This window comes from Megalobrama amblycephala, linkage group LG17 (assembly GCF_018812025.1).
Source record: "Megalobrama amblycephala isolate DHTTF-2021 linkage group LG17, ASM1881202v1, whole genome shotgun sequence".
Lineage (NCBI taxonomy): Eukaryota > Metazoa > Chordata > Actinopteri > Cypriniformes > Xenocyprididae > Megalobrama > Megalobrama amblycephala.
The window spans coordinates 22,040,903-22,068,120 of record NC_063060.1 but is presented as its reverse complement, the minus strand read 5'-3'; the positions used below and the strand labels follow the sequence as shown (position 1 = coordinate 22,068,120).

Here is a 27,218-nt window from a genome sequence, read left to right as displayed (position 1 = left end):
AAACACTAATTAACAATTCTCTCCTTGAGAGCAAAAGAGTACAGCTTAAAACCTCATTAGTAACAGCCTCTAATCCAGCACTATAGAATCAGCAGACACCCTAAAATTACTAAATAGACCCTAAAGAGACAAATTGTTGCTTTGATCCCAAGTTTAACAATTTCAATGAGACTCTTCAGTCCACTCTTAATTTTTTTTTTTTTTTTTTTTAAATTGCACCATAATTCAAACATGATTGAAATACAAACCACTATAGTACCAGATCGTTTAATCAAATTTCAGCAAGACATACATGTAATTTTAAATGGAACGTCCCACCTTCAAAAACAAAACAACAACAAAAAAATTCAATACAGTCAATAAGCACACGGGACGACACTTTGAGCTACTGTTCAACACCTGGACTCAATCTGAGCTCTATTTGATAAAGCATAAAATACATTTATACATCATAGCATAGTTTTGAACCTGAAATTTAAAACCATTTTCCACCTCTCCACTTGCCTTCATTCGCACCTCAGCATTATTGCTTCTCTGACATTTGCAGGAGAGGAGAAGAAAAAAAAAACAACAACACACAATGAATTTTATTATAAAAACAAAACACGTTCCATAGCTTATGAACATTGCTGTGTGTTTATGTATTTTCACTGATTTTGTAAGTTGCTGTAAATAAGGCAGCTGTTTCACTTAAGGCATTGCTGCTATGAAATTGCTTCTGTTAAACTCAGAATGCACATACGAGTCGACAGGAAATTCTTAAAATGTGTACGTTTTCTCTTTTTTTGTCGAGTGAGTTTTATAGGCGTTTCACAATTAGATCACCTGTGCAGAGAATTGAGCCAATCAATGTTCAGTTTGTTCAAATGCTTGTGGACGAATGAAGAGTTCAGTCTACATTAGCGGGGAAGATTCATCTCTTCATGGGTGATGTATAGAGATCTTGAGAGCACAGTAGCCCTTCATCAGATCACACACAGCTCCAAATGGGAGACACTAGGGCAGGAAGTCAAATCCTCATCATCTACTGCTGGTAGTTGCCGTACTGCCCCTGTGAAGGAAGACACAAGGTGACTGTTGGCCTTTGATACAACACAGCTAGTAAGACAGACTTAGCAATTGACATTGTATTACTGAAAGATAAAAGAGTCATGTGTCACAATTGGAAACATTCGTTTTTTTTTCTTTTTTTTGAAGAAAGAAATATTTTGGAATCAAAAGCAACATTTAATCATCTCATTTAATGATTCCAAGACAGTGAGAAACAAATGTTTGAAAAGGAGTTATCGCTAATGCTGCCCCCGACTAAAGATGAAATAATAGCGCACATTTATCTAGATTAACGTTAGAGCGAGTGGCCGTGTAAAGTTGCTACTACTTACATGTTTCAAATAATAAGCCATATTTGAGGTCGATGGATGATAGGCAAATGTTTGGATTTCCTGCCTGACATACTAATACAATTTAGGTTGACTTAACCTTTTCTCGTTGACTAATGTTTAGTCTACTATTAGGGAGCAGCCCTAATCATCGCAGATGAGTACAGCCAATGATTCAAAAGAGACACATGAAAAAATAATGACTAAAATAGTGAGCATGTCACCAGCAGATTACAGTCACGCTATAAGATACTGTAAACACCTCACATTTTCATTTAAATGGGGAATTTACAAACAAATAAATAAAGTGGATATTTTAAGAAAAATGCTCTGTTGTGTACATGTGTGTTGTGAGAGATTTCTCACCTGGTCAAACGCATAGGGGCGCTGTGGCTGTCCCTGTGGTGGTCCGGGCTGTGGTGGTCTGTAGGCTGAATACTGCTGCCCTTGACTCTGGGGGTAGTTTGGGTACTGACTTGGAGCGCCCTGAGATGGACCTGTTGGTATAAAAGGAAGTGTGTTCAGTGTTGAAGTTTATACTCTGTATTCTTACTAGGAATGCAGACTGAATGTGGATTAAGCAAATAGCTGACCTTCACGATTTGTTCAACTTTGTAACACTTTATTTCGATGACCTACTTAAGACGTTCTACTAACTATAAGTAACTTTACAACTACATGTCAACTACCAGTCAGAGTATTAGTAGACTGCTTAATATCTGCTAAAACTTTATTTTGATGCTCCCAACAGACATTCACCTAACCATAAGTAACTTTGCAACTACATGTCAACTTTTTTACTAACCCAAATCCTAAACCTCTAATGAGAGTTAGTTGACAGGTAGTTGCAAAGTTAATTACAGTATTCTTCTCCCTTTCATTCACAGCAATTTACAAGACAAGCAAAGTATGATATGTTATTCATTCTTCACTATTTTTTACTGTTAATTTACTTGCCAGTCAGTCTGTGTTTAGCACTAAAATGACCTGGACGACTTGCAGATTAACAAATGTTTGAAACAAACAAAAACTATTACTGATAATACACAAAGATTAGTTATGCTACATATTTACTTTGTATGGAAAGTAGCGTGATATCTCCTAACCCACTCCCTACCACTTAAACCAAACTCTCACACAAACCTGTGCATTTCATTAGATTTGTGTACATTTATGAGCCTTTCGGTCCCACTTTATATTAAGTGGCCTTAACTACTATGTACTTACATCAAAAAATGTACAATGTACTTATTGGGTTTATATTGACTTGCAAAACACTTTTGCTGCTATTGAAGTGGGATACGGGTAAGGTTAGGGAAAGCTTTGGTGGTATGGGTAGGTTTAAGGGTAGGGGTAAGGTGTAAGGGATGAGTCATCAGTGTAATTATAAAATGTAATTACAGAAATTAATTACAGATGTAATTACATGCAGGTGTTTTTAAAATATAAGTACAATGTAAAAACATGTATGTACACAATAAGTGCATTGTATCAAATGATTAATTTTAATGGAAGTATATAGTAGCTAAGGCCACTTTATATAAAGTGGGACCAGCCTTTCTAAATAGTGAGGACCAGAAAAAAGTCAGTTGTAATGATATTTCTAGGGGTGTAACGATACCCTCATGTCACGACACTATACATATTACAATACTGAACTCACGATACAATATTATTGCAATATTCCAAGACATATGTTAAAGGGTCATGAAACCCCCCCTGTTTTAGCCTGGTCGTTCACACCTCTGAGCTGGAAAACTCTGTGAAAAATGGGCATGTAAATCTATGGAAAAGTGGGAGTGTAGCAGGGGTGGAAGAGGGGAGAGATCAACCAATGAAACACAGACCTACAACACACTCATTATATGGAATAATAAATATTAATATATGAGCACGGAGAAAAATGACAACTCACTCCCAAGCACAAGGGAGAAATGTGCAAGAATATTTTAAAAGGGTTAATAATATTTTCATTATGTTTACGAGCACTACAGTCTCATGATAAACAACACAGTTTAACACAGAAAGAATAAAAGACATTGTTTATTTTTTGTCCATTCTTCTTTGAATTTTCGATCTAAATCAGTCTTTTGTGTATCAGAATAATCATGTCATCGCGTTCAGACGCCACTGTATAAGTGTCCAGTTTGCACATATATTTCATTTGAAGAAGGCATGTGCATACACTGTGCTGGTTCATGTTTGATGCAGGAGAGTGTGTGAAATACGTCTATAAAAACTTTAAACACACATGCTTTATTCTGTATATGATCTATAATCCACGTGGCTAGTGTTGTTAAACTCATCGCAGAGCTCCACGCTGAAACCAATCATATGTGCGTAAATATCATAATCGTATTTTTCATGTGTTCGTATTCAAACTCCAGTTCTGAGTGCATCGCGGACAAAATACAAACAACACTCATGTGCTAGCTGTGCTGAGGGAAACATACACACGTCTCGCATGACCGAACGCAGAGCAGGCAGAGGTGAATGAGCCGCACTTTTGAGACATTTGAATTCTCCACTGTAATGCGATCTCATGTGAACATTTTCATTTGTACAGGTAGATCACAGCAAAACAAACCACATGCACCCAGACTCTGGTCGCGTCATAGGAAAACGCATTTTTGTGTTGTAGCACTGAGGAAACAAGCACCTACGACCACAAAGGCAAGAGAAGTTATAATTCCTCATGAATAATACAGCAATTATAATCTTATGCATACTACAGCACAGTGATTGGATTGAAAGAGCTTTTTGTCATGAATAAACTGCTCGAAACTCTTGACACCAGCATGTTCGATCAGCCCATACTAGAGCCAATCAGCACTCTGGATTTTGCCGGTATTACACGATGACGTCAGATTTTGTGACGTTGCTCCGACTTTGCTTTTCAAACCGGAAGACAGAAATCGCTCTGAAAAATGCAAAAATAACTAATTTCAACTTATGGATAAAATTAATTATTACCTTTAGTGTTTTTTTTTATGACGTGCAGCCTATACATATCTGTTCACAGCTCAAAAAAATGTGTTCTGGGGTTTCATGACCCTTTAAAAGGTTAACAAAAATTGTACTGTTGATGAAAATGCTAAAGTTGGTTTTACATTGGGGGTGGAAATTAATAGGCTTGGACTTGGTGCTGGTAACCAGAATACACCAGAATAAAAGTATTCATGATTCTGAAGCTGAAAATACAGAATTATGTCAGATGAATATGCTTGCACTCTGTCACTGACTAGATATATTTAAAATAATGTAGGCCACTTTTTACTGGTAACATAAGTCATTTGGCATTATCAAAAATATTCCCATAAACATTGCATTATTATACATTATATTCAACATGAGAGTAATGAAAATGTTGATTTTGTACAGATGCATTACGTTGTATTCTGAAAAGCACCTGAAAAATCTATAAAAACAAAATGTTAAGTCACAAAAACGTGAGTAATGTAGTACTGACACTTACTCTGTAAACTTGATTTATTTCTCACACAGTAATTTTAATTTTGGGTGAACTACACACAATATATATTGTCACTATCCATGATACAAATTGATGCATTTTTGTATTGCGATATATTGTTACACCCCTAGATATTTCACTATATTAGTGAGAACATTAGGCCCTCACAAGTATAGCTGAACCTGTACACACACAGAGAGACAACACTTAAAAAAAGACAATTTTCTGACCAAATGACTAGGCATTCAGATATCTCTGTCAGTGTTTAATTCAGCTATTAAAAGTAATGTTGAAAAAACATCTGATTTTTGCATTTTGCAAATTTGCATTCCTAATTCTTACTCTGCATCTACACATACAAAAAAAGTATATCATTACAACTGAAATGTGATTCATTGAAGAAAATGTCTGAACATGACTTTGGTTACACTTGAAAGTAAATTCAGCCATCAATCCAAACATTGATTAAGGAGTCTGCTTTAAAACAGACAAGTGACAGCACAAAAAGTTAATTCATAATGTGAAAACTCCACCAATTACAAGGAGACTTTATATTTGTCAGGTTTATCAACAACCAAATTTGTTCAACTTCATCAATATTACACGTTCTGACCAGCCATGGGATATTTTTCACAATAAAAATTAGAAGTCTTCAAGAAAGACTCAGCCTGTCTGCAAGCATTTAATCAATACAGACGTCTGATGTCACAGACATGAATCTGTCAGTGTGATGATATAATTCATACCATAGGCCTGCTGTTGTCCAGGGTATCCCTGCTGTCCGGTATACTGCTGCTGCGGTGGGTAACCCTGCTGCTGTGGTGGACCCTGCTGATAGGCCTCTTGCTGCTGACCATACTGTGCGTTTCCTACAGAAAAAAAGACCACGCTATTAAAAACTTCAAGGCTATCCGCTAGGGCTGCTAGATTATGGCAAAAAATTATAATCACTATTATTTTTGGTCAATACTGAAATCACGATTACTGGCAGTTGATATGATCAAAGTCTTTTTTCACAATATGAGTAATTTTAAATAAACGAAATTTCACAATTATCGATAATGAAAAAACTAGAAAATCCCGCACTTCGTTGCCTGATGAAGATCATACGATAAATAATGCTAATAAAGAACTTGTTTGCTGTTTTGCAAGTTGATAGTGTGCAGGATTTTCTTGTTTTTTCATATTTTGACTTTATTAGTCTTATCCTACGCACCTATCTATGACCTACAGGTGTGCAACGCTAATTGACAATTATCGATAATAAAAACTAATACTAGGTTAACTAATGTAAGAAAAAGGTCCTCAATACAAATACATAGGACAAGTAAACAGTAAGCAATGCAATAAGAACAAAAAAACTAATTAAAACGGACAAATAAATACAACAGAATGAAAATACAAATTAAATAAGCAGTGTTTTAAGTTTTTCAGAAAGATGTACTAACAATAGTATTCCGTTAAGTAATAACCTACAACAAAAACTTGAATAATCAAATGTAAAATAACACTGCATAGTCTTACTGTACACATTAAACATTAGGGGTTAAACGGATCGTATTAGATCCGTGATCCGTAAGAACCAGGACCCATGGTTCGGCATGCATGTGATTTGCGGATTAATTGCAAGTTTAAGCACCATAGAGAGAAAGTTTATAATTGCATGTGTTTTGTCTTGCCAGTTTACACATTCAATAGATTTTAAACAATTCCAGCACTAGACGAGGCAAAAGATAATTTAATGTGGTACTCGCACGCTGTTATCTGTGCGAACAGCTCCACACACCCGAAGCGTGCTCACAGAGATAGGCACATTTCAGATGGCGCAAACTCTGAATTGATTCCTCTTTCACCTCTCATTTGTGTCAAAATACCCGTCTCGGCAAGTATTCTCGTAAACGCCATCGGTTATGACTTAAGCAAACGTAAACAGTTGAGAAAAAAAAAAAAATGGATGTGTATCATATTGGATGCTTGCATTAGGTCTTAAAGTGACAGCAGCCTATAAAAACCTTCTGTTGTCTATGTCATTGATGTTAATCAAACAAAACATTTAACCTTTATTACATTTCTCTACCTGAAATGAATACTACAGTTATACATTATTTGTAACTTTGTTATATTGTATTTATCCATGTTTGTAATTAGTGTATTTGTTCTTATTTTTTTTTACTGACTGTTCATTTGCCTTTAATAATATTCGAACTTTATTAGTTAGGCAAGAAGTCTTTGCTGTGGTATCGGAGTACTTAAAGTGTGCTTCAAATGATAAATGGAAAGCAAAGTTACCCCCACACCCCCAAAATATATTTCTTCTTGTTGATCCAAAAAAGCCAATCTGTGACTCAAAAACCATAATATGATCCGAACCGTGAGTTTGGTGTTCGGTTGAACCACTATTAAATATAGATTCATCCTTATTAAAGCTACTTAAATTATTCAGTCAAGATCAGTGAGTGATTTTCCTTTGTCATTTGTTGTTTGATTATCATTAATGACAGAGTGTATTAGGTTGCTCTCACTTTTTTATTAGGCTGCTGTTACGAGCTAATGCACAAATCCAATATACTGCTACACACACATTTTCTTTCTCAACTGTGTACATTTACTTAAGACATAACCCACTGTTTTTATTTCAAAAAGGCATTTTGACATTTTTGTGTGTACGCGTTTAGGTGCTTATCTGAAGCCCACGTGCTTATCCGCATTCGGTTCTGATCTTGGAGTGCCTGCACGAAAAACCATCTGGGAAGCAGTGTCTCTTTTTTGGCTTAGTGCGCCTTTAATAAAACTGTTTATTATCAAACACGTCCCGCAGTTTAGTAACAGTAGACTGCATTTTATAACACTCATTTATTTGGCTGATTTGGAGCCCCTGTGAGTTAATGTATAGAAATACTCCTAGATGACCAATACTAGCTTTGCTATTGCCTGATACATGATAATAATCTGTACAATATTGTGATCTGAGCACAGTGTTACATATCTATAAGCGAATACTGGTCTCCTGCCCTGTTCTCCACTGGTTCTCCTCACACCACAGCTCAATTTGTCTCCTCTGACCGTTGTTCTTTCTAATCCTGGCCTGTCCCTGCTCTCTTGGCTGCATAGCAGGCTAATTCTATCTGGCTGTGGTCCATCATATGAGTATGAATAAACATTTACAATTTCCTCAGCATCTGAACTGTCATTGCAATCCATTTGTTTTCCTATTGTTTAAATTGACCGCACTCCCTCCCGTTACGTCACTTCTGGTTTGGCATTTTTCAGATGCGGAAGTAAAATTTTCTCACAAAAATGACTCCAGAAGCTTCAGTAGCATATTTATAAGTATATTTTAAAGAAAATCTAGTTCCTACATAATTTTTCTATACGTTGACTCACAGGGTCTCTAAGCTGCAATATGCACTTTAAAGGGATATTTCACCCATTCTTTCATTCTTTCTTTAGATAAACACAAACTGAGGATTTTTAGGAAAATCAATCTTTGTGTTCATATAATGCAAGTGAATGTTTTATTTTTTGGTGAACTATCCTTTTAATGCTGAAAGATCTTAGATCAGTTGTGTAGAGAAACCAGCAGCAACTACAGCAGCGGCGTTGTGTGGATCTTCTCAGAGAAATGCTGCTTGAACTGAGGCACTACAGTGATTTGTCATGCCATAACAAAGAGTGCCAAAACCATGTTTGTTTGAATTTATTGATAAAATGGACAAAATTCGAAAGCTGAGAGTTTGTTTAATATCAAAAGCAACAAAGCACAAAGCTTATTGTAATTATTGGATGGTAGGCACATTAATCTTAAAGGATTAGTTCACTTCAATTCATCAATCTCATCAACCCAGCCCTAATACACACTATAGATTTTCATGATAATTAAGCACATTAAAGTAATAATAATAAAAAAAATAATAAAATAAAAAATCGAATAGTATAATAATAACAACAAGGACGATGGGCTTCAAGGAGTAAACAAATATTACTACACTCTCTACAGATCTGAATTAGGGCAAACATTAAATTGTAAAAAAAAAAGCAGCTTGCAAGTCAATGTATCCTACCCTCTGGTGCTCCCTGTCCTCCATGACTGTATTGCTCCGTGTAGTATTCCTCTTGACCAGCATATTGCTGAGGAGGTCCTAAAAATACACACAGACACTGTTAAAGAGGACCTATTGTGCCCTTTCTTTAAAGTCTGGATTTTGTTTTTGGGCTATACTAGAATAGGTTTTTTGATGCATGAATGTTCAAAAAACAACTTATTTTTTCTTATATTTGACTCTCTTCCCAGTCTGTCAGTAATGCTCCGTTTAGTTCCTGTCTCAATGAAGCCCCTTAAAAGCACAATGTGCTGATTGGTTGGCTGGACCAGGGTGTTGTGATTGGTCAAGTGCTTTGAGCGTGTTTGGGAAATATCATTCCCTTTATCATAACCGCGAGTTTCAACATACTACTAACTCAACCAGGCCCCGCCCCCTTATTTTGCATAGGCCTTAGGGTGGGAATTATTTAAATGAGGAATATTGTGATGTGTTCGTTCCCAGAAGAAAACTCAAGACTACAATTGAGGCGTTTCAGAGAGTTCAGAAACAGTGCGCACTGATATAGAGAATAACTCCCTTTGGAGTGACTTTGTGCTTTGTAACTTTGCAGACCTTTTTCATGCTCAGACATTAATATTACACACTAAAGCTGAACATGTAAAAAATTTTATTAATAGGTCCTCTTTAAGACAACCCACGATGATGAGTAATGATGCCTTCACTTGATACTTAATCAAGTGCATCAATATTTTACCAAAACAAGTTCAAGAGTTCGACGTACCTTGATGTGGCGGCCTGTAGGGGGGCATGGGCCTCTGCCCCATCACGTGATTGCCTTGACCCATCATGCCCATGGGGGTCTGCTGCCCCTGGTAATGCTGCCCACCTCCACCAGAAGGGGGCATGTTGTACTGTTGGGCAGGAGCCTGCTGGTGCATTATAGGCCCTAGAGCAAAACATAAGTCCAAACACTCAAAGTAAAACATTTTTTTTAATAATGTGATTTTTTTTTTTTTATAATAATAATAATTTCAATAATTTTTTTGACAAAAGACAGTGACAAGAAAGCAGACTTACCCTGACTGGGCTGCATGTTCATGTTGGGCCGAGGACCGTAATTGCCCATGGGCTGCCCCTGGCTCATGTTCATTTGCCCCTGTGACTGCAAGCCCTGTGAGGAGGGCACAGCGTGGTTATACGCCCCCATGGAGCCATGGCTGCTGGCTGGCATGTTCATGGAACCACTGGGTATGCTGGGTGTCTGGTTGGGCCCAGGGCCCTGTATGGGCATGTGGTTTGGACCTGCAAAAGCACACAGAGCTTAACATTTAATGTGAAAATACACCCAAAACATAATCCTTTAAAGGGTCATGAAACCCCAGAACCCTTTTTTTTGAGCTGTGAACAGATATGCATAGGCTGCACATCATTGAAAACACTAAAAGTTAAAATTAGTTATTTTTGCATTTTTCAGAGCGATTTCTATCTTCCCGTTTGAAAAGCAAAGTCAGAGCAACGTCACAAAATCTGATGTCATCGTGTACTACTGGCAAGATCTGGAGTGCTGGTTGGCTCCGAGAATGAGCTGGTCGAACATGCTGACGTCAACTGTTTCTGTATTTATTCATGAGAAAAATCTCATTCAATCCAATCGCTGTGCTGATTATGCTGTATTATGCATGAGGAAGTATCACTTCTCTCGCCTGTCTCTCTTTATTTATACTACGAGACATATCGTTGGTGCTCGTTTCCTCAGTGCTACAACACAAAAATGTGTTGTCCTGCGACGCGACCAGAGCAGAAGTTTGGGTGCATGTGGATTGTTTTGCTGTGATCTACCAGCACAAATGGAAAATATGTTCGCATGAGATTGCATTACAGCGGAGAATTCAAATGTCAAAAAAGTGCGGCTCATTCACCTCTGCCTGCTCTGCGTTCAAACTCGCGAGCCGTATGTATGTTTCCCTCAGCACAGCAGCACATGAATGTTGTTTTGTTTTTTGCCCACGATGCAGTCAGAACTGAAGTTTGAATACGAACACATTAAAAATACGATTGTTATACACGCGGAGCGCACATATGATCGGTTTCAGCGCGGAGCTCCGTGATGAGTTTAACAACACTAGCCACGTGGATCATAGCTCACTCAGAATAAAGTATCCGTGTTTAATTTTTTATAGACATATTTCACATATTCTCCTGCACCAAACATTAAACAGCACAGTATATGCACACATATTTCATCAAGTCTTCTTCAAATGAAATATATGTGCAAACTGGACACTGGTACAGTGGTGTAGCCTATCTGAACACGACGACATGATTATTCTAATAGACAAAAGATTGATTTTGAGACTGCAGTGCTCGTAAACGTAATGAAAGTAGCCTATTATTAGCCCTATTAAATATTCTTTCGCATTTCTCCCTTGTGCTTGTTGTTATTTTTTCCGTGCTCATATATTAATATTCATTATTCTGTATAATGAGTGTGTTCTATGTCTGTGCTCCATTGGTTGTTTTCTCCCTGCTTGAGACGGAACTTACCGAACATCCAAAATAATGCTGTGTAGTCATACCAAATATTGATTTAACCTTTTAACTGTCACCCAAAATATGTTTTACAAAATAATATGGACTCTAAAATTGCTAGAAAATCTAAACTGTATGTATAATGTGGTTGAGTTACAAATTTAAGCTGATATCACAAAACTTGAGCCTGCTAAAAGGCTTTCATTTTGAAAATAGAATTTAATTGATAAATAAAATAAATGAATGCTTTTTTTAAAACATGCAAACTTATGTAAAATAGCATTTTTTAAAACGGTCTAAAACTTTTCACAGTGCTGTAGTTTGCAGGTAGTTTGTCCCAAGCAACTCCCAAATATGTTGCCATAGTTCTGTGAGTTTAACAGTGTCTGAATTTACCTGGTATCTGTCCGTTCATCTGGCTCTGCATGTGTGGGGCGGGCGGTCCCTCTGGGGGCATACTGTGACCATGTGGGAGCTGAGGAGTCGCACCACTTTGATTCATGGGCATGTTCTGAGTGGGAGGCTATAGAGAAAAAAAGAAAGACATTTACTCTACCACCGATGACCACTCTGGAGCACACATACCCCTTTTGCACCTGTGCCTGTGTTAAATATGTCCCTGTTCTGCACACTTTCAGCCCTGGCCAATAATGGCAATTAGACCTTAGTCATGCCATACTGTTTCATGCAGATGAAAACAAGGCTGTGAGGCTTACCCTAAGGTCTAATGTTTGTATATTTTGAGCTTAATATGAAAACGTAAAATTTGTTACGATGGGAAAAAGAGATGATTATTACCCCCAATTTGATCACTTTAATATGCAAAGAGGCACTATAATTTTCTTCTCCATCTAGAATATGTCTCCATCATAGGGCTGGATGACTAATCGAAAAGTAATCGAAACCGAAATTCAGAAACTCTAACCAACATAATTTTCCCATGTCAGTTACTTTATTTTTTTAATCCTGTTAATACTTTCCCCTTAAAAACATACTACCATGTATGTAGTCATGTGACTCCGCCCTGTCCAGTCAGCGGTATGGAAGAAACACGGAGGTGAACTCAAATGCCAAATCCACACACCGAGCACGTGCGAGCCCCAAGGTGGGGTCACATTCACTTGCGTCTTCACTAAACTTTGTCAATTGTACTTGACAATTGTAAGACTTGCCAGTTTGGAAATGTAAGCGATTTTAGACGATCATATGTGTATTATATTGAGCTACTGCGCTGATGCATTGCAGCACACGAACACATACAGACAGTAGCTGCATGTCACGTGAAGATCGACCGCACAGAGAGGAGTGCAGAAACTCGTTGACAACGATGCCCTGATTTATCACTAAAGTAGCTTAGAAACTCCAAAAGTTATAGCATTTATTTTTCTACTTTTGAAGTAACTACTTACAACCCACAGCTTCGCAATTAACAGAGAGATGGTATGACTAATTCACACGCAATTGCTCTCATTAATGCGTTCAAGTAAATCTACTGGTACTGTGCTAATTTATCTGTATCTGATTTACAACAAGCAGCAAAGTGTAAGAAATGTTATGAACCATATATAAAATAACTGCTGAAAGTTAGCTATGATGTCAGAGCACTCTTTCATTAGGAAAAAATATCCCACATTAAATAGTCAAGCATATTTACAGTATACCTTGTTAGTGAACTATAATGGGGAGGAAAAAAAAAAAAAAAAGAATTGTTCATTAATCGTAATCGAGGTAAAACGTTCAATTAATTGAGATTTTGATTTTAGGTCATATCGTCCAGCCCTACTCCATTATATTAGAACCAACTTTTGTGAATTAGTAGACCAGTAGAAAGCTAGCAACCCCAAGATCATGGGTTAGATTCCCAGGAAATGCATGAACTGATCTGACAAACTATATATCTTGAATGCAATGCAAGTCGATTTCAATAAAAGCGTCAAGCAAATGCCTATTTTTTTATATATATTTATACTAGGGATGTCGATTTAACGTGTTAATTGGAGTTCAATTAATTATGGTAAAAATAATGTTAAATTTAACACCTTTAACACATTTGCCCTGCCCCAGACCTACATAGGTCATTTAAAATTTCATACAGTTGATTGATGATGAATATGAAGCAGGGCAACAACTCACTGTGCAACGGAGCCCATAGAATGCAGTTAGAATGTCCCTAAAATTCAAGATAGAGGGGCAAAAATGCACAGTTTGAGTTTTGTATCATATTTACATCATATGATAGGCTATAGTGAAGCTGTATCACATGTGTAATGAGCGCAATATCACACAAGTGCTATTTTTGTCCTGAAATGTGATACTGATTTTATACAACAGTCCAATAAATAAGTTAAAATTGTGTTAGACACAATATTGTCTGTTTTTGCAAATGAAAATATAGACAAAGCAGAATTGTTCGTCTCTGAGCAGCACACACAGTGGCGTTTCATTTCTGAATGAATGAATCGAGTGAACCAATCAGTCCTTCCAGGATTTCACAGGACTTTCTGATTTTTGTGGCCTAAAATGACTGAATTTGCGGCGACTTTTCTCAAAATTTGCAGCAATATTTACAGCATTTCTTGTCTGTTGTATATTTTAACTGCAAAACAACAATATTCTTTTAACATCGTTATTACTTTTCTGACCTCGAGAACAATTGCAGGGCTCCGAAATAACATTTGAGAGCAGTAGCACTGGTGCAATTAAAGGGTAAGTTCACCCAAAAATGAAAATTCTGTCATTAATTACTTGCCCTCATGTTGCTCCACCTTCACTAAGACCTTTGTTCATCTTCGGAACACAAATTAAGATATTTTTGATAAAATCCAATGGCTCAGCGAGTTGACAGCAAGTTAATTTACACTTTCAAAACACCCAGAAAGGTACTAAAGACATATTTATAACAGTTCATGTGACTGCAGTGGTTCAACCTTAATGTTATGAAGCAACGAGAATACTTTTTGTGTGCCAAAAAAAAACAAAATAACAATTTTATTCAACAATTTCTAAAGACAGGCAATTTCACTACACTGATTTATGAAGCTTCGAAGCTTTTGTTTTGAATCGGTTATTCGGAGCATGTATCAAATTGCCAAAGTCACGTGATTTCAGTAAACAAAAGAATAATAATAGTTAATTGTCTCTTATTGGCCAGTTTAGTTGAGCCAATAAGAGACTATTAACAACTATTATTCTTTTTAATTATAGGCCTACTAATTTCTAATTAAAATGTCTACAAATGTATAAAACTGATCAGAGATCAAGTAAAACCTCTAGACTTGATTCATGGGTTCACAGAGATCATTGTCCCCCCCAGTGGTGAACATTTGAAATTAGGGCTGGGCGATATATCGCATGCGATTGTCACGCGCATTTCGTCAGTAAAGCCGGTTCCCTGATTACCGCTAAATCGTCATCACCTGCTTTCAAATGGAGCGGCATTTAATAGACTAAACCGTAGTTCAGTGACAAGCTACGCAATATCGTGTTCATTATCGAAGGCAATTCATCTGCGATAATGAACGCGGTATTGCGTAGCTATACATCTACGGTTCTGTCTATTAAATGCCGCTCCATTTGAAAGCAGGTGATGGCGATTTAGCGGTAATCAGGGAACCGGCTTTACTGACGAAATGCGCGTGACAATCGCATGCGATATATCGCCCAGCCCTATTTGAAATTTCAAAACGTTTTGAAACTCTTATGACGTAGCAAAGCCTCGTTTACTGAAATCACGTGACTTTGGCAGTTTGATACATGCTCCGAACAACTGATTCGAAACAAAAGATCTGTAAAGCTTCGAAGCTTCATGAAGCAGTTTTTTGAAATCGCCCATCACTAGATATTGTTAAATAAAGTCATTATTTAGTTTTTTTTTTGCCATACAAAAAGTATTCTCGTCGCTTCATAACATTAAGGTTGAACCACTATAGTCACATGAACTGTTTTAAATATGTCTTTAGTACCTTTCTGAGCACTGAAAGTGTAATTTATCTTGCTGTCATTGGAGGCCTTACTGAGCCATCGGATTTTATCAAAAATATCTTAATTTGTGTTCCGAAGATGAACAACGGTCTTACGAGTGTGGAACGAAATGAGGGTGAGTAATTAATAACAGAATTTTAATTTATGGGTGAACTAACCCTTTAAGTTCTAAGGTGGCACCAGCCCCTGATTTGGCAGTGCTGTTAGAGCTGACAGAAAAGCACTGAGCTTAAGCTGAGATGCAGAAATTGTTAACTTTTATTTTAATATTAATAAATATTCAAATATATACTAGCTAAACAGCAAATGGGGACAAACTATGAAGGATGAACAAATAATGTTTTGGACATCACACAAAAATAACATTCAAATTGGGCAATATTTAAAGCTTTGGGCAATATTTAAAGCTTTGAAGTGCTGGGAAAAGTTGTGTGAAGCACTCGAAAACATTAGACCATTTCTGCCAGAAGTTATTTAGTGGCTCAATGTTTCTCATGGTTTCCAGATTACGCAATGCTGGGAAGAAAGCTTCTGTATTCACAGCAGAATTAATAACATCACTGTGAAATCTTGTGAGAAGCATTTAGGTTAGATTCGTCGCAGAATTCTGTTAAACATATCAGTTTCCATGTCTGCATTGTTTAATCTGATATATGTGGTTTAACAGAGAATTTTGCGATGAATGTGAGTGCTTCTCATAAAGATTTCACATTTTTAATTCTGCAGTGAATTCAAACACTTTCTTCACAGCGCTGTGTAGAAATGGTGTCATGTGATCGAGATCGGATCACTGCTCTGAACTCCTGTCGCGTTGTCTATTATTGGTCCGAGTTGCGCAGGTCAAACGAGTTGACTAAATGCATGTTGCGATGATAAAAATTGATAAAATGATAAAAATTTAAAAGGCATACTTCACCCAAAAATGAAACTTCAGTCATCATTTACTCACATCATGTAATTAGATTAAAAATTTTAATCGTTTGACAGCCCTAATTTATAAACAAATTTGAGTTCAGAGTTGTCACTTTCTCTGCAAAATAGTAGTACGTGTAAGTAGTAACAAGAGCTACAACCTAGTAACCATGAGTTTGGAGTCGAAGGATCTTTTACAAATGCTTGTTTCCCTTTGAGTAGTTTTGTAAGTTTGTTTTATACAGTGTTCAGAAATGTCTAAATTGAATGCATTTTGTGAATTCTGGACTGATATTTTTGTATGTTCAATTATGATCTAAAAAATATGATCCATTTCAAAACATGATCCAAAAGCCTATAATAGAATGTTGGCATATAATAGCAATTTCCATTGAGACAACCTACACCAACATGTCCGCTATCTTTTTTCCCAGTCAAACAAATCTTAAAATCAATTCAAACCTGTGCTGTGTGACATCATACAGCACATAGCAAGTAAGTATGACAAAATATAATCAGGTCTGTTACCATTTTAATATACCAAAACAGGGCTCCAGACTGCAATCAAATGGACACATTTTGCAACCTTTTATCGTACTGGTGCAAGTAAATTTTGTTAGAGGTCGCACTGGTGCCACCACCACACTGGCCAACTGATAAGAGCAACCATTTCTGCTGAATATGAGAAACATAAAAAAAAAACTAAACGAAAGTGGAATGAAACCGCGCTGCTCGTTTGAGCTGTGCAGCATGGACTGTTTATCAGCTCGGACCAATAATAGGCAGCGCAGCGTGAGTTCAGAACTGGTTTACTCGAAGGCTGATCTTTGATCACACCATTACTACACAGCGAGAAAGCATTTGAATTCACCAGAGTATTAACATCGCTGTGAAATCTAGGGAGAAGCATTTAAATTAGGCACAGAATTCTCTGTTATAAACTACTTTTTCCAGCACAAACAAAAATAACGACTTCAGTAAACCCCGGCTCAGTATTTGCTGACCCAAGAGCTGACCAATAATTTTTCGGTGTTCTGACATAGATCCTGGAAGATATTATTGAATAAAGTCGTTATTTTTGTTTTGTTTTTACGCTCAAAAAGTATTGTCACTTCATAACATGAAGGTTGAACCACTGCAGTCACGTTGACTATTTTAACGATATCTTTAGTAGGTGTGGGGTATCGCAGAGTACCTCATGATATGATATGATCACGGTACATGGCGTTAACGATAATATCACGATACAGGGATTATTTGATAATGAATATATTGCTAGACATCCTATAATATTGCTAGACATCCTATAATGATACATCACGATATCTGTCTAAATATGAAGACAAAATGGCAATGAAAAGGTTAAAGGATTAGTCCACTTTTAAATAAAATTTTCCTGATAATTTCACCCCCATGTCATCCAAGATGTTCATGTCTTTCTTTCTTCAGCCGAAAAGAAATTAAGGTTTGTGATGAAAACATTCCAGGATTATTCTCCTTATAGTGGACTTCAATGGCCTCCAGATGGTTGAAGGTCAAAATTACAGTTTCAGTGCAGCATCAAAGGGCTTTAAAAGATATCAGACAAGGAATAACGGGTCTTATCTAGCGAAACGATCGGTCATTTAAAAAAAAAAAAAAAAACCTATATATGATTTTTAAACACATATTATCGCCTTGCACGTGCTTCCGCTTTCCGCATTCTTCAAAAAGCTTACGCCGTATGTCCTACGCCTTCCTTATTCTACTTATGGAAAAAAAAAAAACGGAAATGCCGCCGCGTTCGTTCCATAAGTTGAATAGGGAAGGCGTAGGACATACAGCGTAAGTGTTTGAAGAATGCGGAAAGCGGAAGCACGTGCAAGGCGATAATTTGTGTTTATAAAGCATATACAGTTATATTTTTTTCGAAAATGGCCAATCATTTCGCTAGATAAGACCCTTATTCCTCGTCTGGTATCGTTTAAAGCCCTTTGATGCTGCACTGAAACTGAAACAAATTTTGACCTTCAACTGTCTGGAGGCCATTGAAGTCCACTATAAGGTGAATCTTGGATGACATGGGGGTGAGTATATTATCAGGAAAATTTTACTTGAAAGTGGACTAATCCTTTAAAGGGATAGTTCACCCAAAAATGAAACTTTGATGTTTATCTGCTTACCCCCAGCGCATCCAAGATGTAGGTGACTTTGTTTCTTCAGTAGAACACAAATGATGATTTTTTACCCCAACCGTTGCCGTCTGTCAGTCAAATAATGCTAGTGGATGGGAACTTCTACTATAAGAGTAAATAAAACTTGCATAGACAAGTCCAAATTAAACCCTGCGGCTCGTGACGACACATTAATGTCCTAAGACACGAAACGATCGGTTTGTGCGAGAAACCGAACAGTATTTATATAAACAGTATTTTTTACCTCTAATACACCACTATGTCCAACTGCATTCATCACTCGATTCGTTTGGTCTGATCGCGCTCTGACAGCGGAAGTGATGTCTCGCGCATATACTTCAATGAGAGCGAGACATCACTGCCGCTGTCAGAGCGCGATCAGACCTTACTAACGAGTGCTGCACGCAGTTGGACATAGTGGTGTATTAGAGTTAAAAAATGATATAAATACTGTTCGGTTTATCGCACAAACCGATCGTTTCGTGTCTTAGGACATCAATGTGTCGTCACGAGCCGCAGGGTTTAATTTAGACTTGTCTATGCAAGTTTTATTTACTCTTATAGTAGAAGTTCCCATCCACTAGCATTATTTGACTGACAGACGGCAACGGTTGGGGTTAAAAATCATCATTTGTGTTCTACTGAGGAAACAAAGTCACCTACATCTTTGGTAAGCAGATAAACATCAAATTTTCATTTTTGGGTGAACTATCCCTTTAAGTGCAGGTTCTCTCTCTTTATTAAAGTCCAAACAGTTAGAAAACAGCACAAAAAGTTTTTCAGTCTGTAAATTAAATTCAACATTTTAAGTAAATTAAACATTTCATGCTTATACTTTTTAAAAGCTTAAACTTTTCTTTGCGTGTAAAACGACACATTTAGCCTAAGTTAACTGCTTATCGACTTGTTTTATATAAACCTGGTACATAAAAAAAAAAAAAGATACCAACCTCTATTATTTAAACCTAGGAACATCAGTGTTTACCAGCTTCCTTAAAGTAATCCTGGGAATAGTGTTGTGAAGATTAATTAACCAGAACAATTTGTCACAGGAACTTTTTTCCCCCAGACCTGTTGCTGTCTGCATTTCCATCGCGGTCTAAAGTACCGTTAAGATTAGGCAAATTAGTCCGGTGACGTACCACTGCGTGCGACTTTCCAGTTACCGCTGGATTTTGTCCTCTGCACATAAGCTTAAAGACTGAACCTCTTCGTCGGTCCATCGGTCGTATTTTTTAAACTCCATTGTTGATTCGAATAGCAACCAACTCTTACTGCACACACCGCAACAGACCCATTTTAAAAATGGTCGTTGAAATAAAATGCTGTGTGGAGTCAACCAATCAGCATGTTCGTCGCTCAAGTCCCATCACCGAAAGTTCCTGAACTTTGAAAAAGTACTAACTCGCATGCAAGGAATTTGAGGGGGAAATTTTTACCCAGAACTTCATTTAGACCCTGGTCCCTGTGGTCGAAACACACAAAGTCCCACCCCAAAGTCCCTAGTTCCTGGGAAAAGTTCTTGCGGTGGAAACGTGGCTTTAGTCTGGAGCCCTGCACAGCTAAAGCCATTCAACCCATATGAGATAGGAAACTAAGAATAAATACTCACCGCAGGAAGCAGAGACTGCATGTTTTGATTAGAGTCTGCTATTGTGGCCAGATACACTAGATTTCTATGTAGCATCTGTTGGTAGCTGCCAAAGAGAAATGAGAAAAGCGCTTTGATCACTGACTCAATTAGGAAAAGAATTAAGCAGCATCCTAGATTATCTGTACATGCAAAATGTTAAAGGGGTCATGAACTGCGTTGTTTTATCGTTTTATAATGTTTCCTTGGGTGCACTTATAATGTTAGTATGCTTTTTACATCCAAAATGGTCATAACTTATAAATAAAGGGCATTTTTCCTACCATGATTTTAGCCCTCTGGTTTGAACGCTCTGTTTTAAGGGGCGTGTCTGCTGTGAGACTTCAGTGTAAACGCCCACTGCTGTGATTGGCTAACATCTTTCCATTCGAAATAGCCAAGTATTACTCTCTCTTTTAGCGCGTTTTTACTATTACAGCTCTCAAGGTTAACTAATCGTGAAACATGTTGCATTACATTTAGATCTATGGCATTATATTTAGATAGTGGCATGAAAGGTTGCAGAGATCAACACCGTGTAGCCGATCACAGACATGTTGAGCACATGAAAGCAGTGATCTCGTCATTGCAACTCAATTTCTGCACACTAACAAATGCTTTCATCTTCACTAACAGTGCAAACGCAATATAATTAAGAGATCTGTTGAATAAAATGGGAGTTTTGCACTTCAGTCACTGATAAACTCGTGCAGTTTGATTGACAGCTTCAGCACGCGCTGCTCCAACGATTGCAAAGGGAGCTTTCTTTGATCGCTTTCTTTATATAATTTAACCATCGTTAAATAACAGATTATTTTCATCCTACTAAGAGAAACAATGCAAGTTGACGTTTAGTCACGGGTTTGATTTACTGACACACAGACAAAGAACATCTGACTGTACATGAATCATTAATATGCGATCAGGTATTAGATTTAACAGTTACTTACATGTTGTTGCATTACTGTCAAGTCTAGGCACTGCACAATATTTTATAATCATCAACGGCATGTTTATTGTTTGGTAGCTCGATCTGGTTTAGCACCACGTAGGCCTATGTTACTTAGGCTACCTATTTTATTGCATGTCATGCGTGAATCGGTGGGCGGGGCTAAACAGGCAGTGATGAAGTAGGCGCTGATCTTCTTCTGCAGAGGCGGTGCTTGCTGCCCTTTGACGTCATAGATCCCCACATTGAAAATCCTGTCGTTTGCTGGGTCTGGTGTCAATTAAAGCTTTTATTGGACTAACAAGGAAGTTTTCAGCTCTAAAACTTACAGGATATTCTTAAAGTATGATGACCTCTAATATGTCAAAAGGAAAATTTGATTTCTCAGTTCATCACCCCTTTAACACTACTGTACCTAATATAGTGTCCTAACCAGACACAATGTGATAAGATTCCTGCGACAAGTAATTGGTCCGTCCGCACCAGATGTGACGCGAGACGCCACAAAATCAATCATAAATCACAGCCAATCAAAAGAGCGTGTGGGTGGAGTCTCTCTGCAAGCACATGGCACTCTCACCGAAATTGATAAGTAGTAAGTACATATCAAATTCATAAATATTACACCATTTTAACATTATAAAAAATACATACTGAGTGACTGAACCAGTCTTGGTCATAGAATACACTTGTAGGTTCACACTGAGTTCACAGTTTGAACGTTCTTGTTTCCTTTCACTCATTTTTAAGATGCGAATATGCATCGTCGCTTTCAGTACGGCTATAAAGGTCAAATGATATTCAAACTCACATTAGACACTTTCAATATTCAAAATAAAGCACATCAGAATTTGAGATCATCATTGTCATATTTTGAATGATGTTGATCCAGCTGAGACGAAGAAGAAATAGAAACCATCTAAAATATAATCGTAGCGTATTGCCGTTGCGGCTAGTTAGTACAAAAACTGTGATTAACATGGAAAAGATACCTTTTATCACGTGTAGTAGCATCGTGTCTGGTTAGGACATGGTGTAAGACTTACCAGAAGCTCATACAAAAAAATAATAATAATAATAATAAAATAACACACACACACACATACATACATACACAGCGCATGTGAATCCTTGATGTAACAGAGAACTTACTGTGAACATTCGGCTGTTTTTCCTTTACTCTGGAAGTCCATGATGCACTGAATCAACTGATTGTTTTCATCCAGTAACTGCATGAGAAATGTCAAATAAGAAACATAAGAAATGTTAAATAAACATTGTTAATGATAGAAAAAGAACTAAATAAATAATAAAAATGAGTAAAAGCCTAATAATGCATTTGATTTCATTATTTAAAAGCTGATCAAATTATATCAGACTCGAGTAATAGAAAACTGGTAAAAGTAGGACAGCACATCCAAAGCAAAACCAAGGAGTTCTACCAGGGGAAAGTAATCCATTTGCATTAGTGCACTGTAACATGAGTTAAACATTCTGACTAGCACGTATCTTAGTTCAAGTTCACTTGCGCATTCGCATCATTTTGTGCAGATATAAGTTGTAATATTATGTTTATATTGTATAATATGATTAATCTTATAAGGGATGCATTTGTTTGAGTGAATAAATTAACCCAGTTTTCCAGTGTTCATTGACTCTTCAGCACAAGCAGCTCAAACAGCGATGCCGTTATTTGAAACAGTAATATTAATTTTGATGTTTCTTTTTCAAAAACATTGATGCATTATTAATAATAACTAGCAATTTTAATTAACCTGGAAGCGCTGAATGTAAACTATTTTAACCATGTCTTTAGTACCTTTCTGGACCTTGAAAGTGGTAGTTAAAGAGTTAGTTCACCCAAAAATTAAAATAATGTCATTTATTCATCACCCTCATGTCGTTCTACAACCATAAGACCTTCGTTCATCTTCCACATACAAATTTAGATATTGTTGATGAAATCCGATGGCTCAGTGAGGCTTCTATTGAGAGCAAAGCCATTGAAACTCTCAAGTTCCATAAAGGTACTAAAAAAATATTTGAAGTAGTTCATGTGAGTTCAGTAGTTCTATCTTAATATTATAAAGTGAAAAAGGAAAAAAAAAAGACTTTAACAATATCTATCTGGGCCGATTTCAAAACACTGCTTTGGAGCTTTACAAATTGAATCAGTGAATCAGAGCACCAAAGTCACGTGATTTCAGCAATTTAGCCGTTTCATAGGAGATCCGAATCATAATTTGAAACAAAAGATTCATAAAGCTCAGAAGCTTCATGAAGCAATGTTTTGAAATCTGTCCAGACAGATATTGTTGAAAAGTCTTTATTTATTTTTTATTTTTTTGTGCACAAAAAGTAATCTTGTTGCTCAATAATATTAAGATAGAACCACTGAACTCAGATGAACTGATTTAAATATGTTTTTAGTACCTTTAAGAACCTTGACAGTTTGAATGGCTTTGCTCTCAATAGAGGCCTCACTGAGCCATCAGGATTTCATCAACAATATTTTAATTTGCGTTCCGAAGATGAACAAAGGTCCTACGGGTGTAAAACAACATGAGGGTGAGTATTAAATGACATCATTTTTGGGTGAACTAACTCTTTAAATTGCTGTCTATGGAGGAGTCAGCGAGCTCTCAGATTTAATTAAAAATATCTAAAATTGTTTTCTGAAGATGAACAATGGTCTTACGTGTTTGGTACGACATGAGGATGAGAAACTAATGACAGAATTTTAATTTTTTGGGTGAACTAACCCTTTAACGTGCATTTGGGAATGCAACAGGCAACTGTTGCAGTTTATTTTCACATTCTTATAATTTCCAACCTTTCTATAGACAGATGATTAAAGATGATCCACTAGACATGTAAAATAACTGTTTTCACAGAAACTGCAGTTTTCTGCCAAAATAAAAGTTCAAAGGGTTTTAACACCACAAGTGAAGAAATGAAGACAAAGGTATTTCCCAACATGATGCAGCCTACTGACCATGGTTTATAATTGTGTAATAAATTCTGCATTTATAATGTGGAAAATCCTGCACATAATATTTTGCTATAACATAGCTGAGTATTAATAAATCAATGGACACAGAACAACAAATCAAGCACTCATGTTTTTGGTCAATCACTGCAAGCAAATGTACTACACGAGCCACTGGATGACAAATTAATTTGCTGCCTAAAGATACTTCTGTGGTTTGACAAAAATAATCCTAAACATTAATTAAACCTGTTACACTGAGTGAGCAGCATCTGAGCGAACAATAAACAAAGCTTCGCAAGACAGGAGGAGGAAAAATAGCTAATGTGAGCAATTCTTTTTCTCAATTCTGCTCACCGGCAGGATGAAGACAACTCACAGTCACAACCTAATTTTCTCAAGCAAAATTACATGCTGTTTAGGTAAAACTGACTAAAATGAATGAATATGACAAATTATTGACAATTTACATCAAATGACAAACAAAACGTTAATGCATGCATGTATATTTATTGCATACTGCTGCTGAACTCAACTGAAAACTGAACTTATTTTTTCTTATAAGGGAGACATAAAATGTGCAGTGCTGTAAATGTGAACCTCCAGGACTGAAAACCACTGATTTAGCGAAGCAATACTTGCAAAGCTTGGTTGGCTGCATTTTATGTATGATTGTGTGCTTCACTTGTTACTTGTAACGTCTTTGCCACAATTCTGTTTTTAGGATATAAAATCGTACAGCAGTTCTGTTATGAAAAAAAAAAAATGTGTAAGACCAATTTCGAATATAATAAAACCTAAATAATAATAATAATAATAACAACAATACTCTAGGGAAAACATATCAACTTATAGCAGACATGAGTAATAGAAACCCGAACAAAAAAGCTACAACTGACCAAATCAGACCCAAGTAAGGTAAAACTGAAGCATAAAAATCGACAAAACAGATATAATAAATAAAAACCACAAAACATACATCAAGAAAAATGTTTCACTGATCAAATCAGACATGAATACCGAAAAGCCGAGGAATTAAGGTGGACTGGTCAGAACAGACATGCATAATCGAAAAGTCGGCTATTAGCATACGTGCTTGTAACGATATGTGATTGATAACAAAATCAGGCGTACGGTTATTAGTAATAATACGTAGATGGCAGTTTTTCCTGATCAAACGTGTACGTTACACTGCTTTGCTTCTACACAACAAGCCTCTATTGTGATTCATCAGTGTCGAGCGTGTAGCGGCTAACAAAGACACAACAGAGCTGAGCAGATTGCAACAGCTTCAAAACGCTGGACAAGGAGTCAAATTCATCTCGGCGTCATGCTCGTTTTAGTCTTGTAGGACCTGTTAAATACTATGACAAAAATGTCTCTATAATGTTTTGTTTATGGTATTATAAGAGCGTTGGCGGGAGAGATGTCACAGCTAACTAGCCGAGCCCACTGCTGCAAACGCAATTCCGCTCTGTTTCATTCTGCTTGATAAATGATTAAATGAAATTACCTTTTGTATTCCGGCAGGCGTTATATCGCCCTTGGCGCGCTGCCGGTGCTGTGCGAAAGCCACAGACATGTTAGTATATCGTTAGTTGAAATTACCGCTACAGTCAATACAAACACACAGACCGCGAAGAAACGCGAGGAGCTGCGAAAACAGAATGATCCATTGCTTACGGGACAGATGGGGAGCGTCAAGCCTCTCATCACATTTAAAACAAAAAACAACAAGACTTTTTTTAATCCAGACGTTTGAAAAAATATGAATATGTTTACATTATTCAGAACTTTGTATGTAAAGTACAATATCCTGATTAACACAAAAATGTAGGTTGTAGAGTAGCGGCGTTACACCTATTTTCAATAATAATGGTTTGTTCCTGAGGGTCACAGAAGGGGAATTCCAAATGGCATTTGTGCACCCTTGACTATGGGCGCGTTTCTTTGACTGATTCAAGTTAAAATGCAATGTAAAACAGTCATTTGTAAGGTGCAATATACTCGAATTTACATTTACCATATGAGTATGTGCAACATTTGGTGCAAGATGAAAATTATAATATGTGATTTGCCATTTTCCTACACCAATATGTATTTACATTTAATTAAAATTCAACGTGAATATATTATAATAGAAAATTAAAGCATTTCATACATAGTCTGCAATTATTATTTTTGCAGTAAAAGTAGCAGAATTGTTATTTAAATGCAATTTTAGTTTACATTTCCAGTTAAGAAAAAACGCATTTTATCTTGTTTTATGTATTTTATTTACATGATTTGTGTTTTTTAGGGGGTTTGTTTCCCTTCTGAAAGCTAAACTGGGAGATAGAGGGAGAAAAATGAAAAATGACTAAATATAATATTTGTCTCATCAACATTCGGAAAAGTCACCAGCAGAGGGAGCAGTGCAGCGATGTGGCCATTCAGATCATAACAAATGCTCAGAACGGCTCATAAACAGAGCTGTCAGGTTTGATTCAGAAAGAGATTCTGCATACTATTAGTAAGCTAGAAACAATCACAACAAGGTAACTCTGATGTAACACTCAGATTGTTGAAATATGTAACAAATAAAATGTCTTTCTTATTCTTAAAGCTGTAACATTTTTTGGTTAAAAAATAACAAAAATTTAGCCTGACTTCGTCATACTCATATTTTAGGCAGAATGTGAGTCTGATACTGCTCCATTGCACTTGAATTATGGGGCGTGTCTTAACCGAACCAGTAAAAAAAAAAAAAAAAACTCTGCACTCAATTGGATAGGCCTACAACCAATCAGAGCAACGCAGTAAGTGACGTATGTTGAACTTGTACTTAAACTTTTGCCGAATCCCGTAGGAAGGACGGCAAACACATCTTTCCCATCGACAAATGCCTTGATTGCGGTTCTTTGTTCGTCTTTTAAAATTAATGCGCTGTCGATTTCTTTTATTACAGACGTGATAGCGGAATCTAAACATCTTACTTCTCTAGCTGCAGTCATCGTTGGTGAAAACCAATTCAACCCAAGCGCTCTTTGATGACGTGGGTGGTTACGTAACCGCAGATAGCCTGTCCATCATCGATTAAAGCCCGCCCTGGCAATTTGATTGGCTCGGCCTTCTGGGAGCCGAGCATAATTAAGGTGCGTTCACGCGGCCTCGTAATTCC

General features: G+C 36.8%; 1 protein-coding gene across 2 annotated transcripts; it reads right to left on the bottom strand.

Annotated features, from left to right (window-relative positions):
- Window positions 1-251: 251 nt before the first annotated feature.
- ss18 (SS18 subunit of BAF chromatin remodeling complex) lies at window positions 252-25,749 on the bottom strand. 2 transcript variants are annotated; one of them, XM_048163279.1, is made up of 10 exons: window positions 25,572-25,749; window positions 22,222-22,298; window positions 20,103-20,187; window positions 11,820-11,946; window positions 9,972-10,196; window positions 9,676-9,840; window positions 8,913-8,990; window positions 5,598-5,720; window positions 1,746-1,876; window positions 252-1,051 (listed from the first exon to the last, which is right to left on the bottom strand). In XM_048163279.1, the coding sequence occupies exons 1-10, from the start codon at window positions 25,638-25,640 to the stop codon at window positions 1,025-1,027; spliced, it is 1,107 nt and encodes a 368-aa protein (XP_048019236.1). In that variant the 5' UTR covers window positions 25,641-25,749; the 3' UTR covers window positions 252-1,024. The 2 variants fall into 2 exon arrangements, with proteins under 2 accessions (XP_048019236.1, XP_048019237.1); XM_048163280.1 differs by lacking the exon at window positions 8,913-8,990.
- Window positions 25,750-27,218: the final 1,469 nt, after the last annotated feature.

What these genes read in the sequence shown, in the direction of transcription:
- ss18 (XM_048163279.1), bottom strand. Translation starts at nt 25,640, where the DNA reads ATGTCTGTGGCTTTCGCACAGCACCGGCAGCGCGCCAAGGGCGATATA. An exon ending in TGCAGTCTCTGCTTCCTGCG is followed by an intron (nt 11,947 to 20,102) that starts GTGAGTATTTAT and finishes TTTTCTCTATAG; the next exon opens with CCTCCCACTCAGAACATGCC. An exon ending in GATGAACGGACAGATACCAG is followed by an intron (nt 10,197 to 11,819) that starts GTAAATTCAGAC and finishes GTGCTTTTGCAG; the next exon opens with GTCCAAACCACATGCCCATA.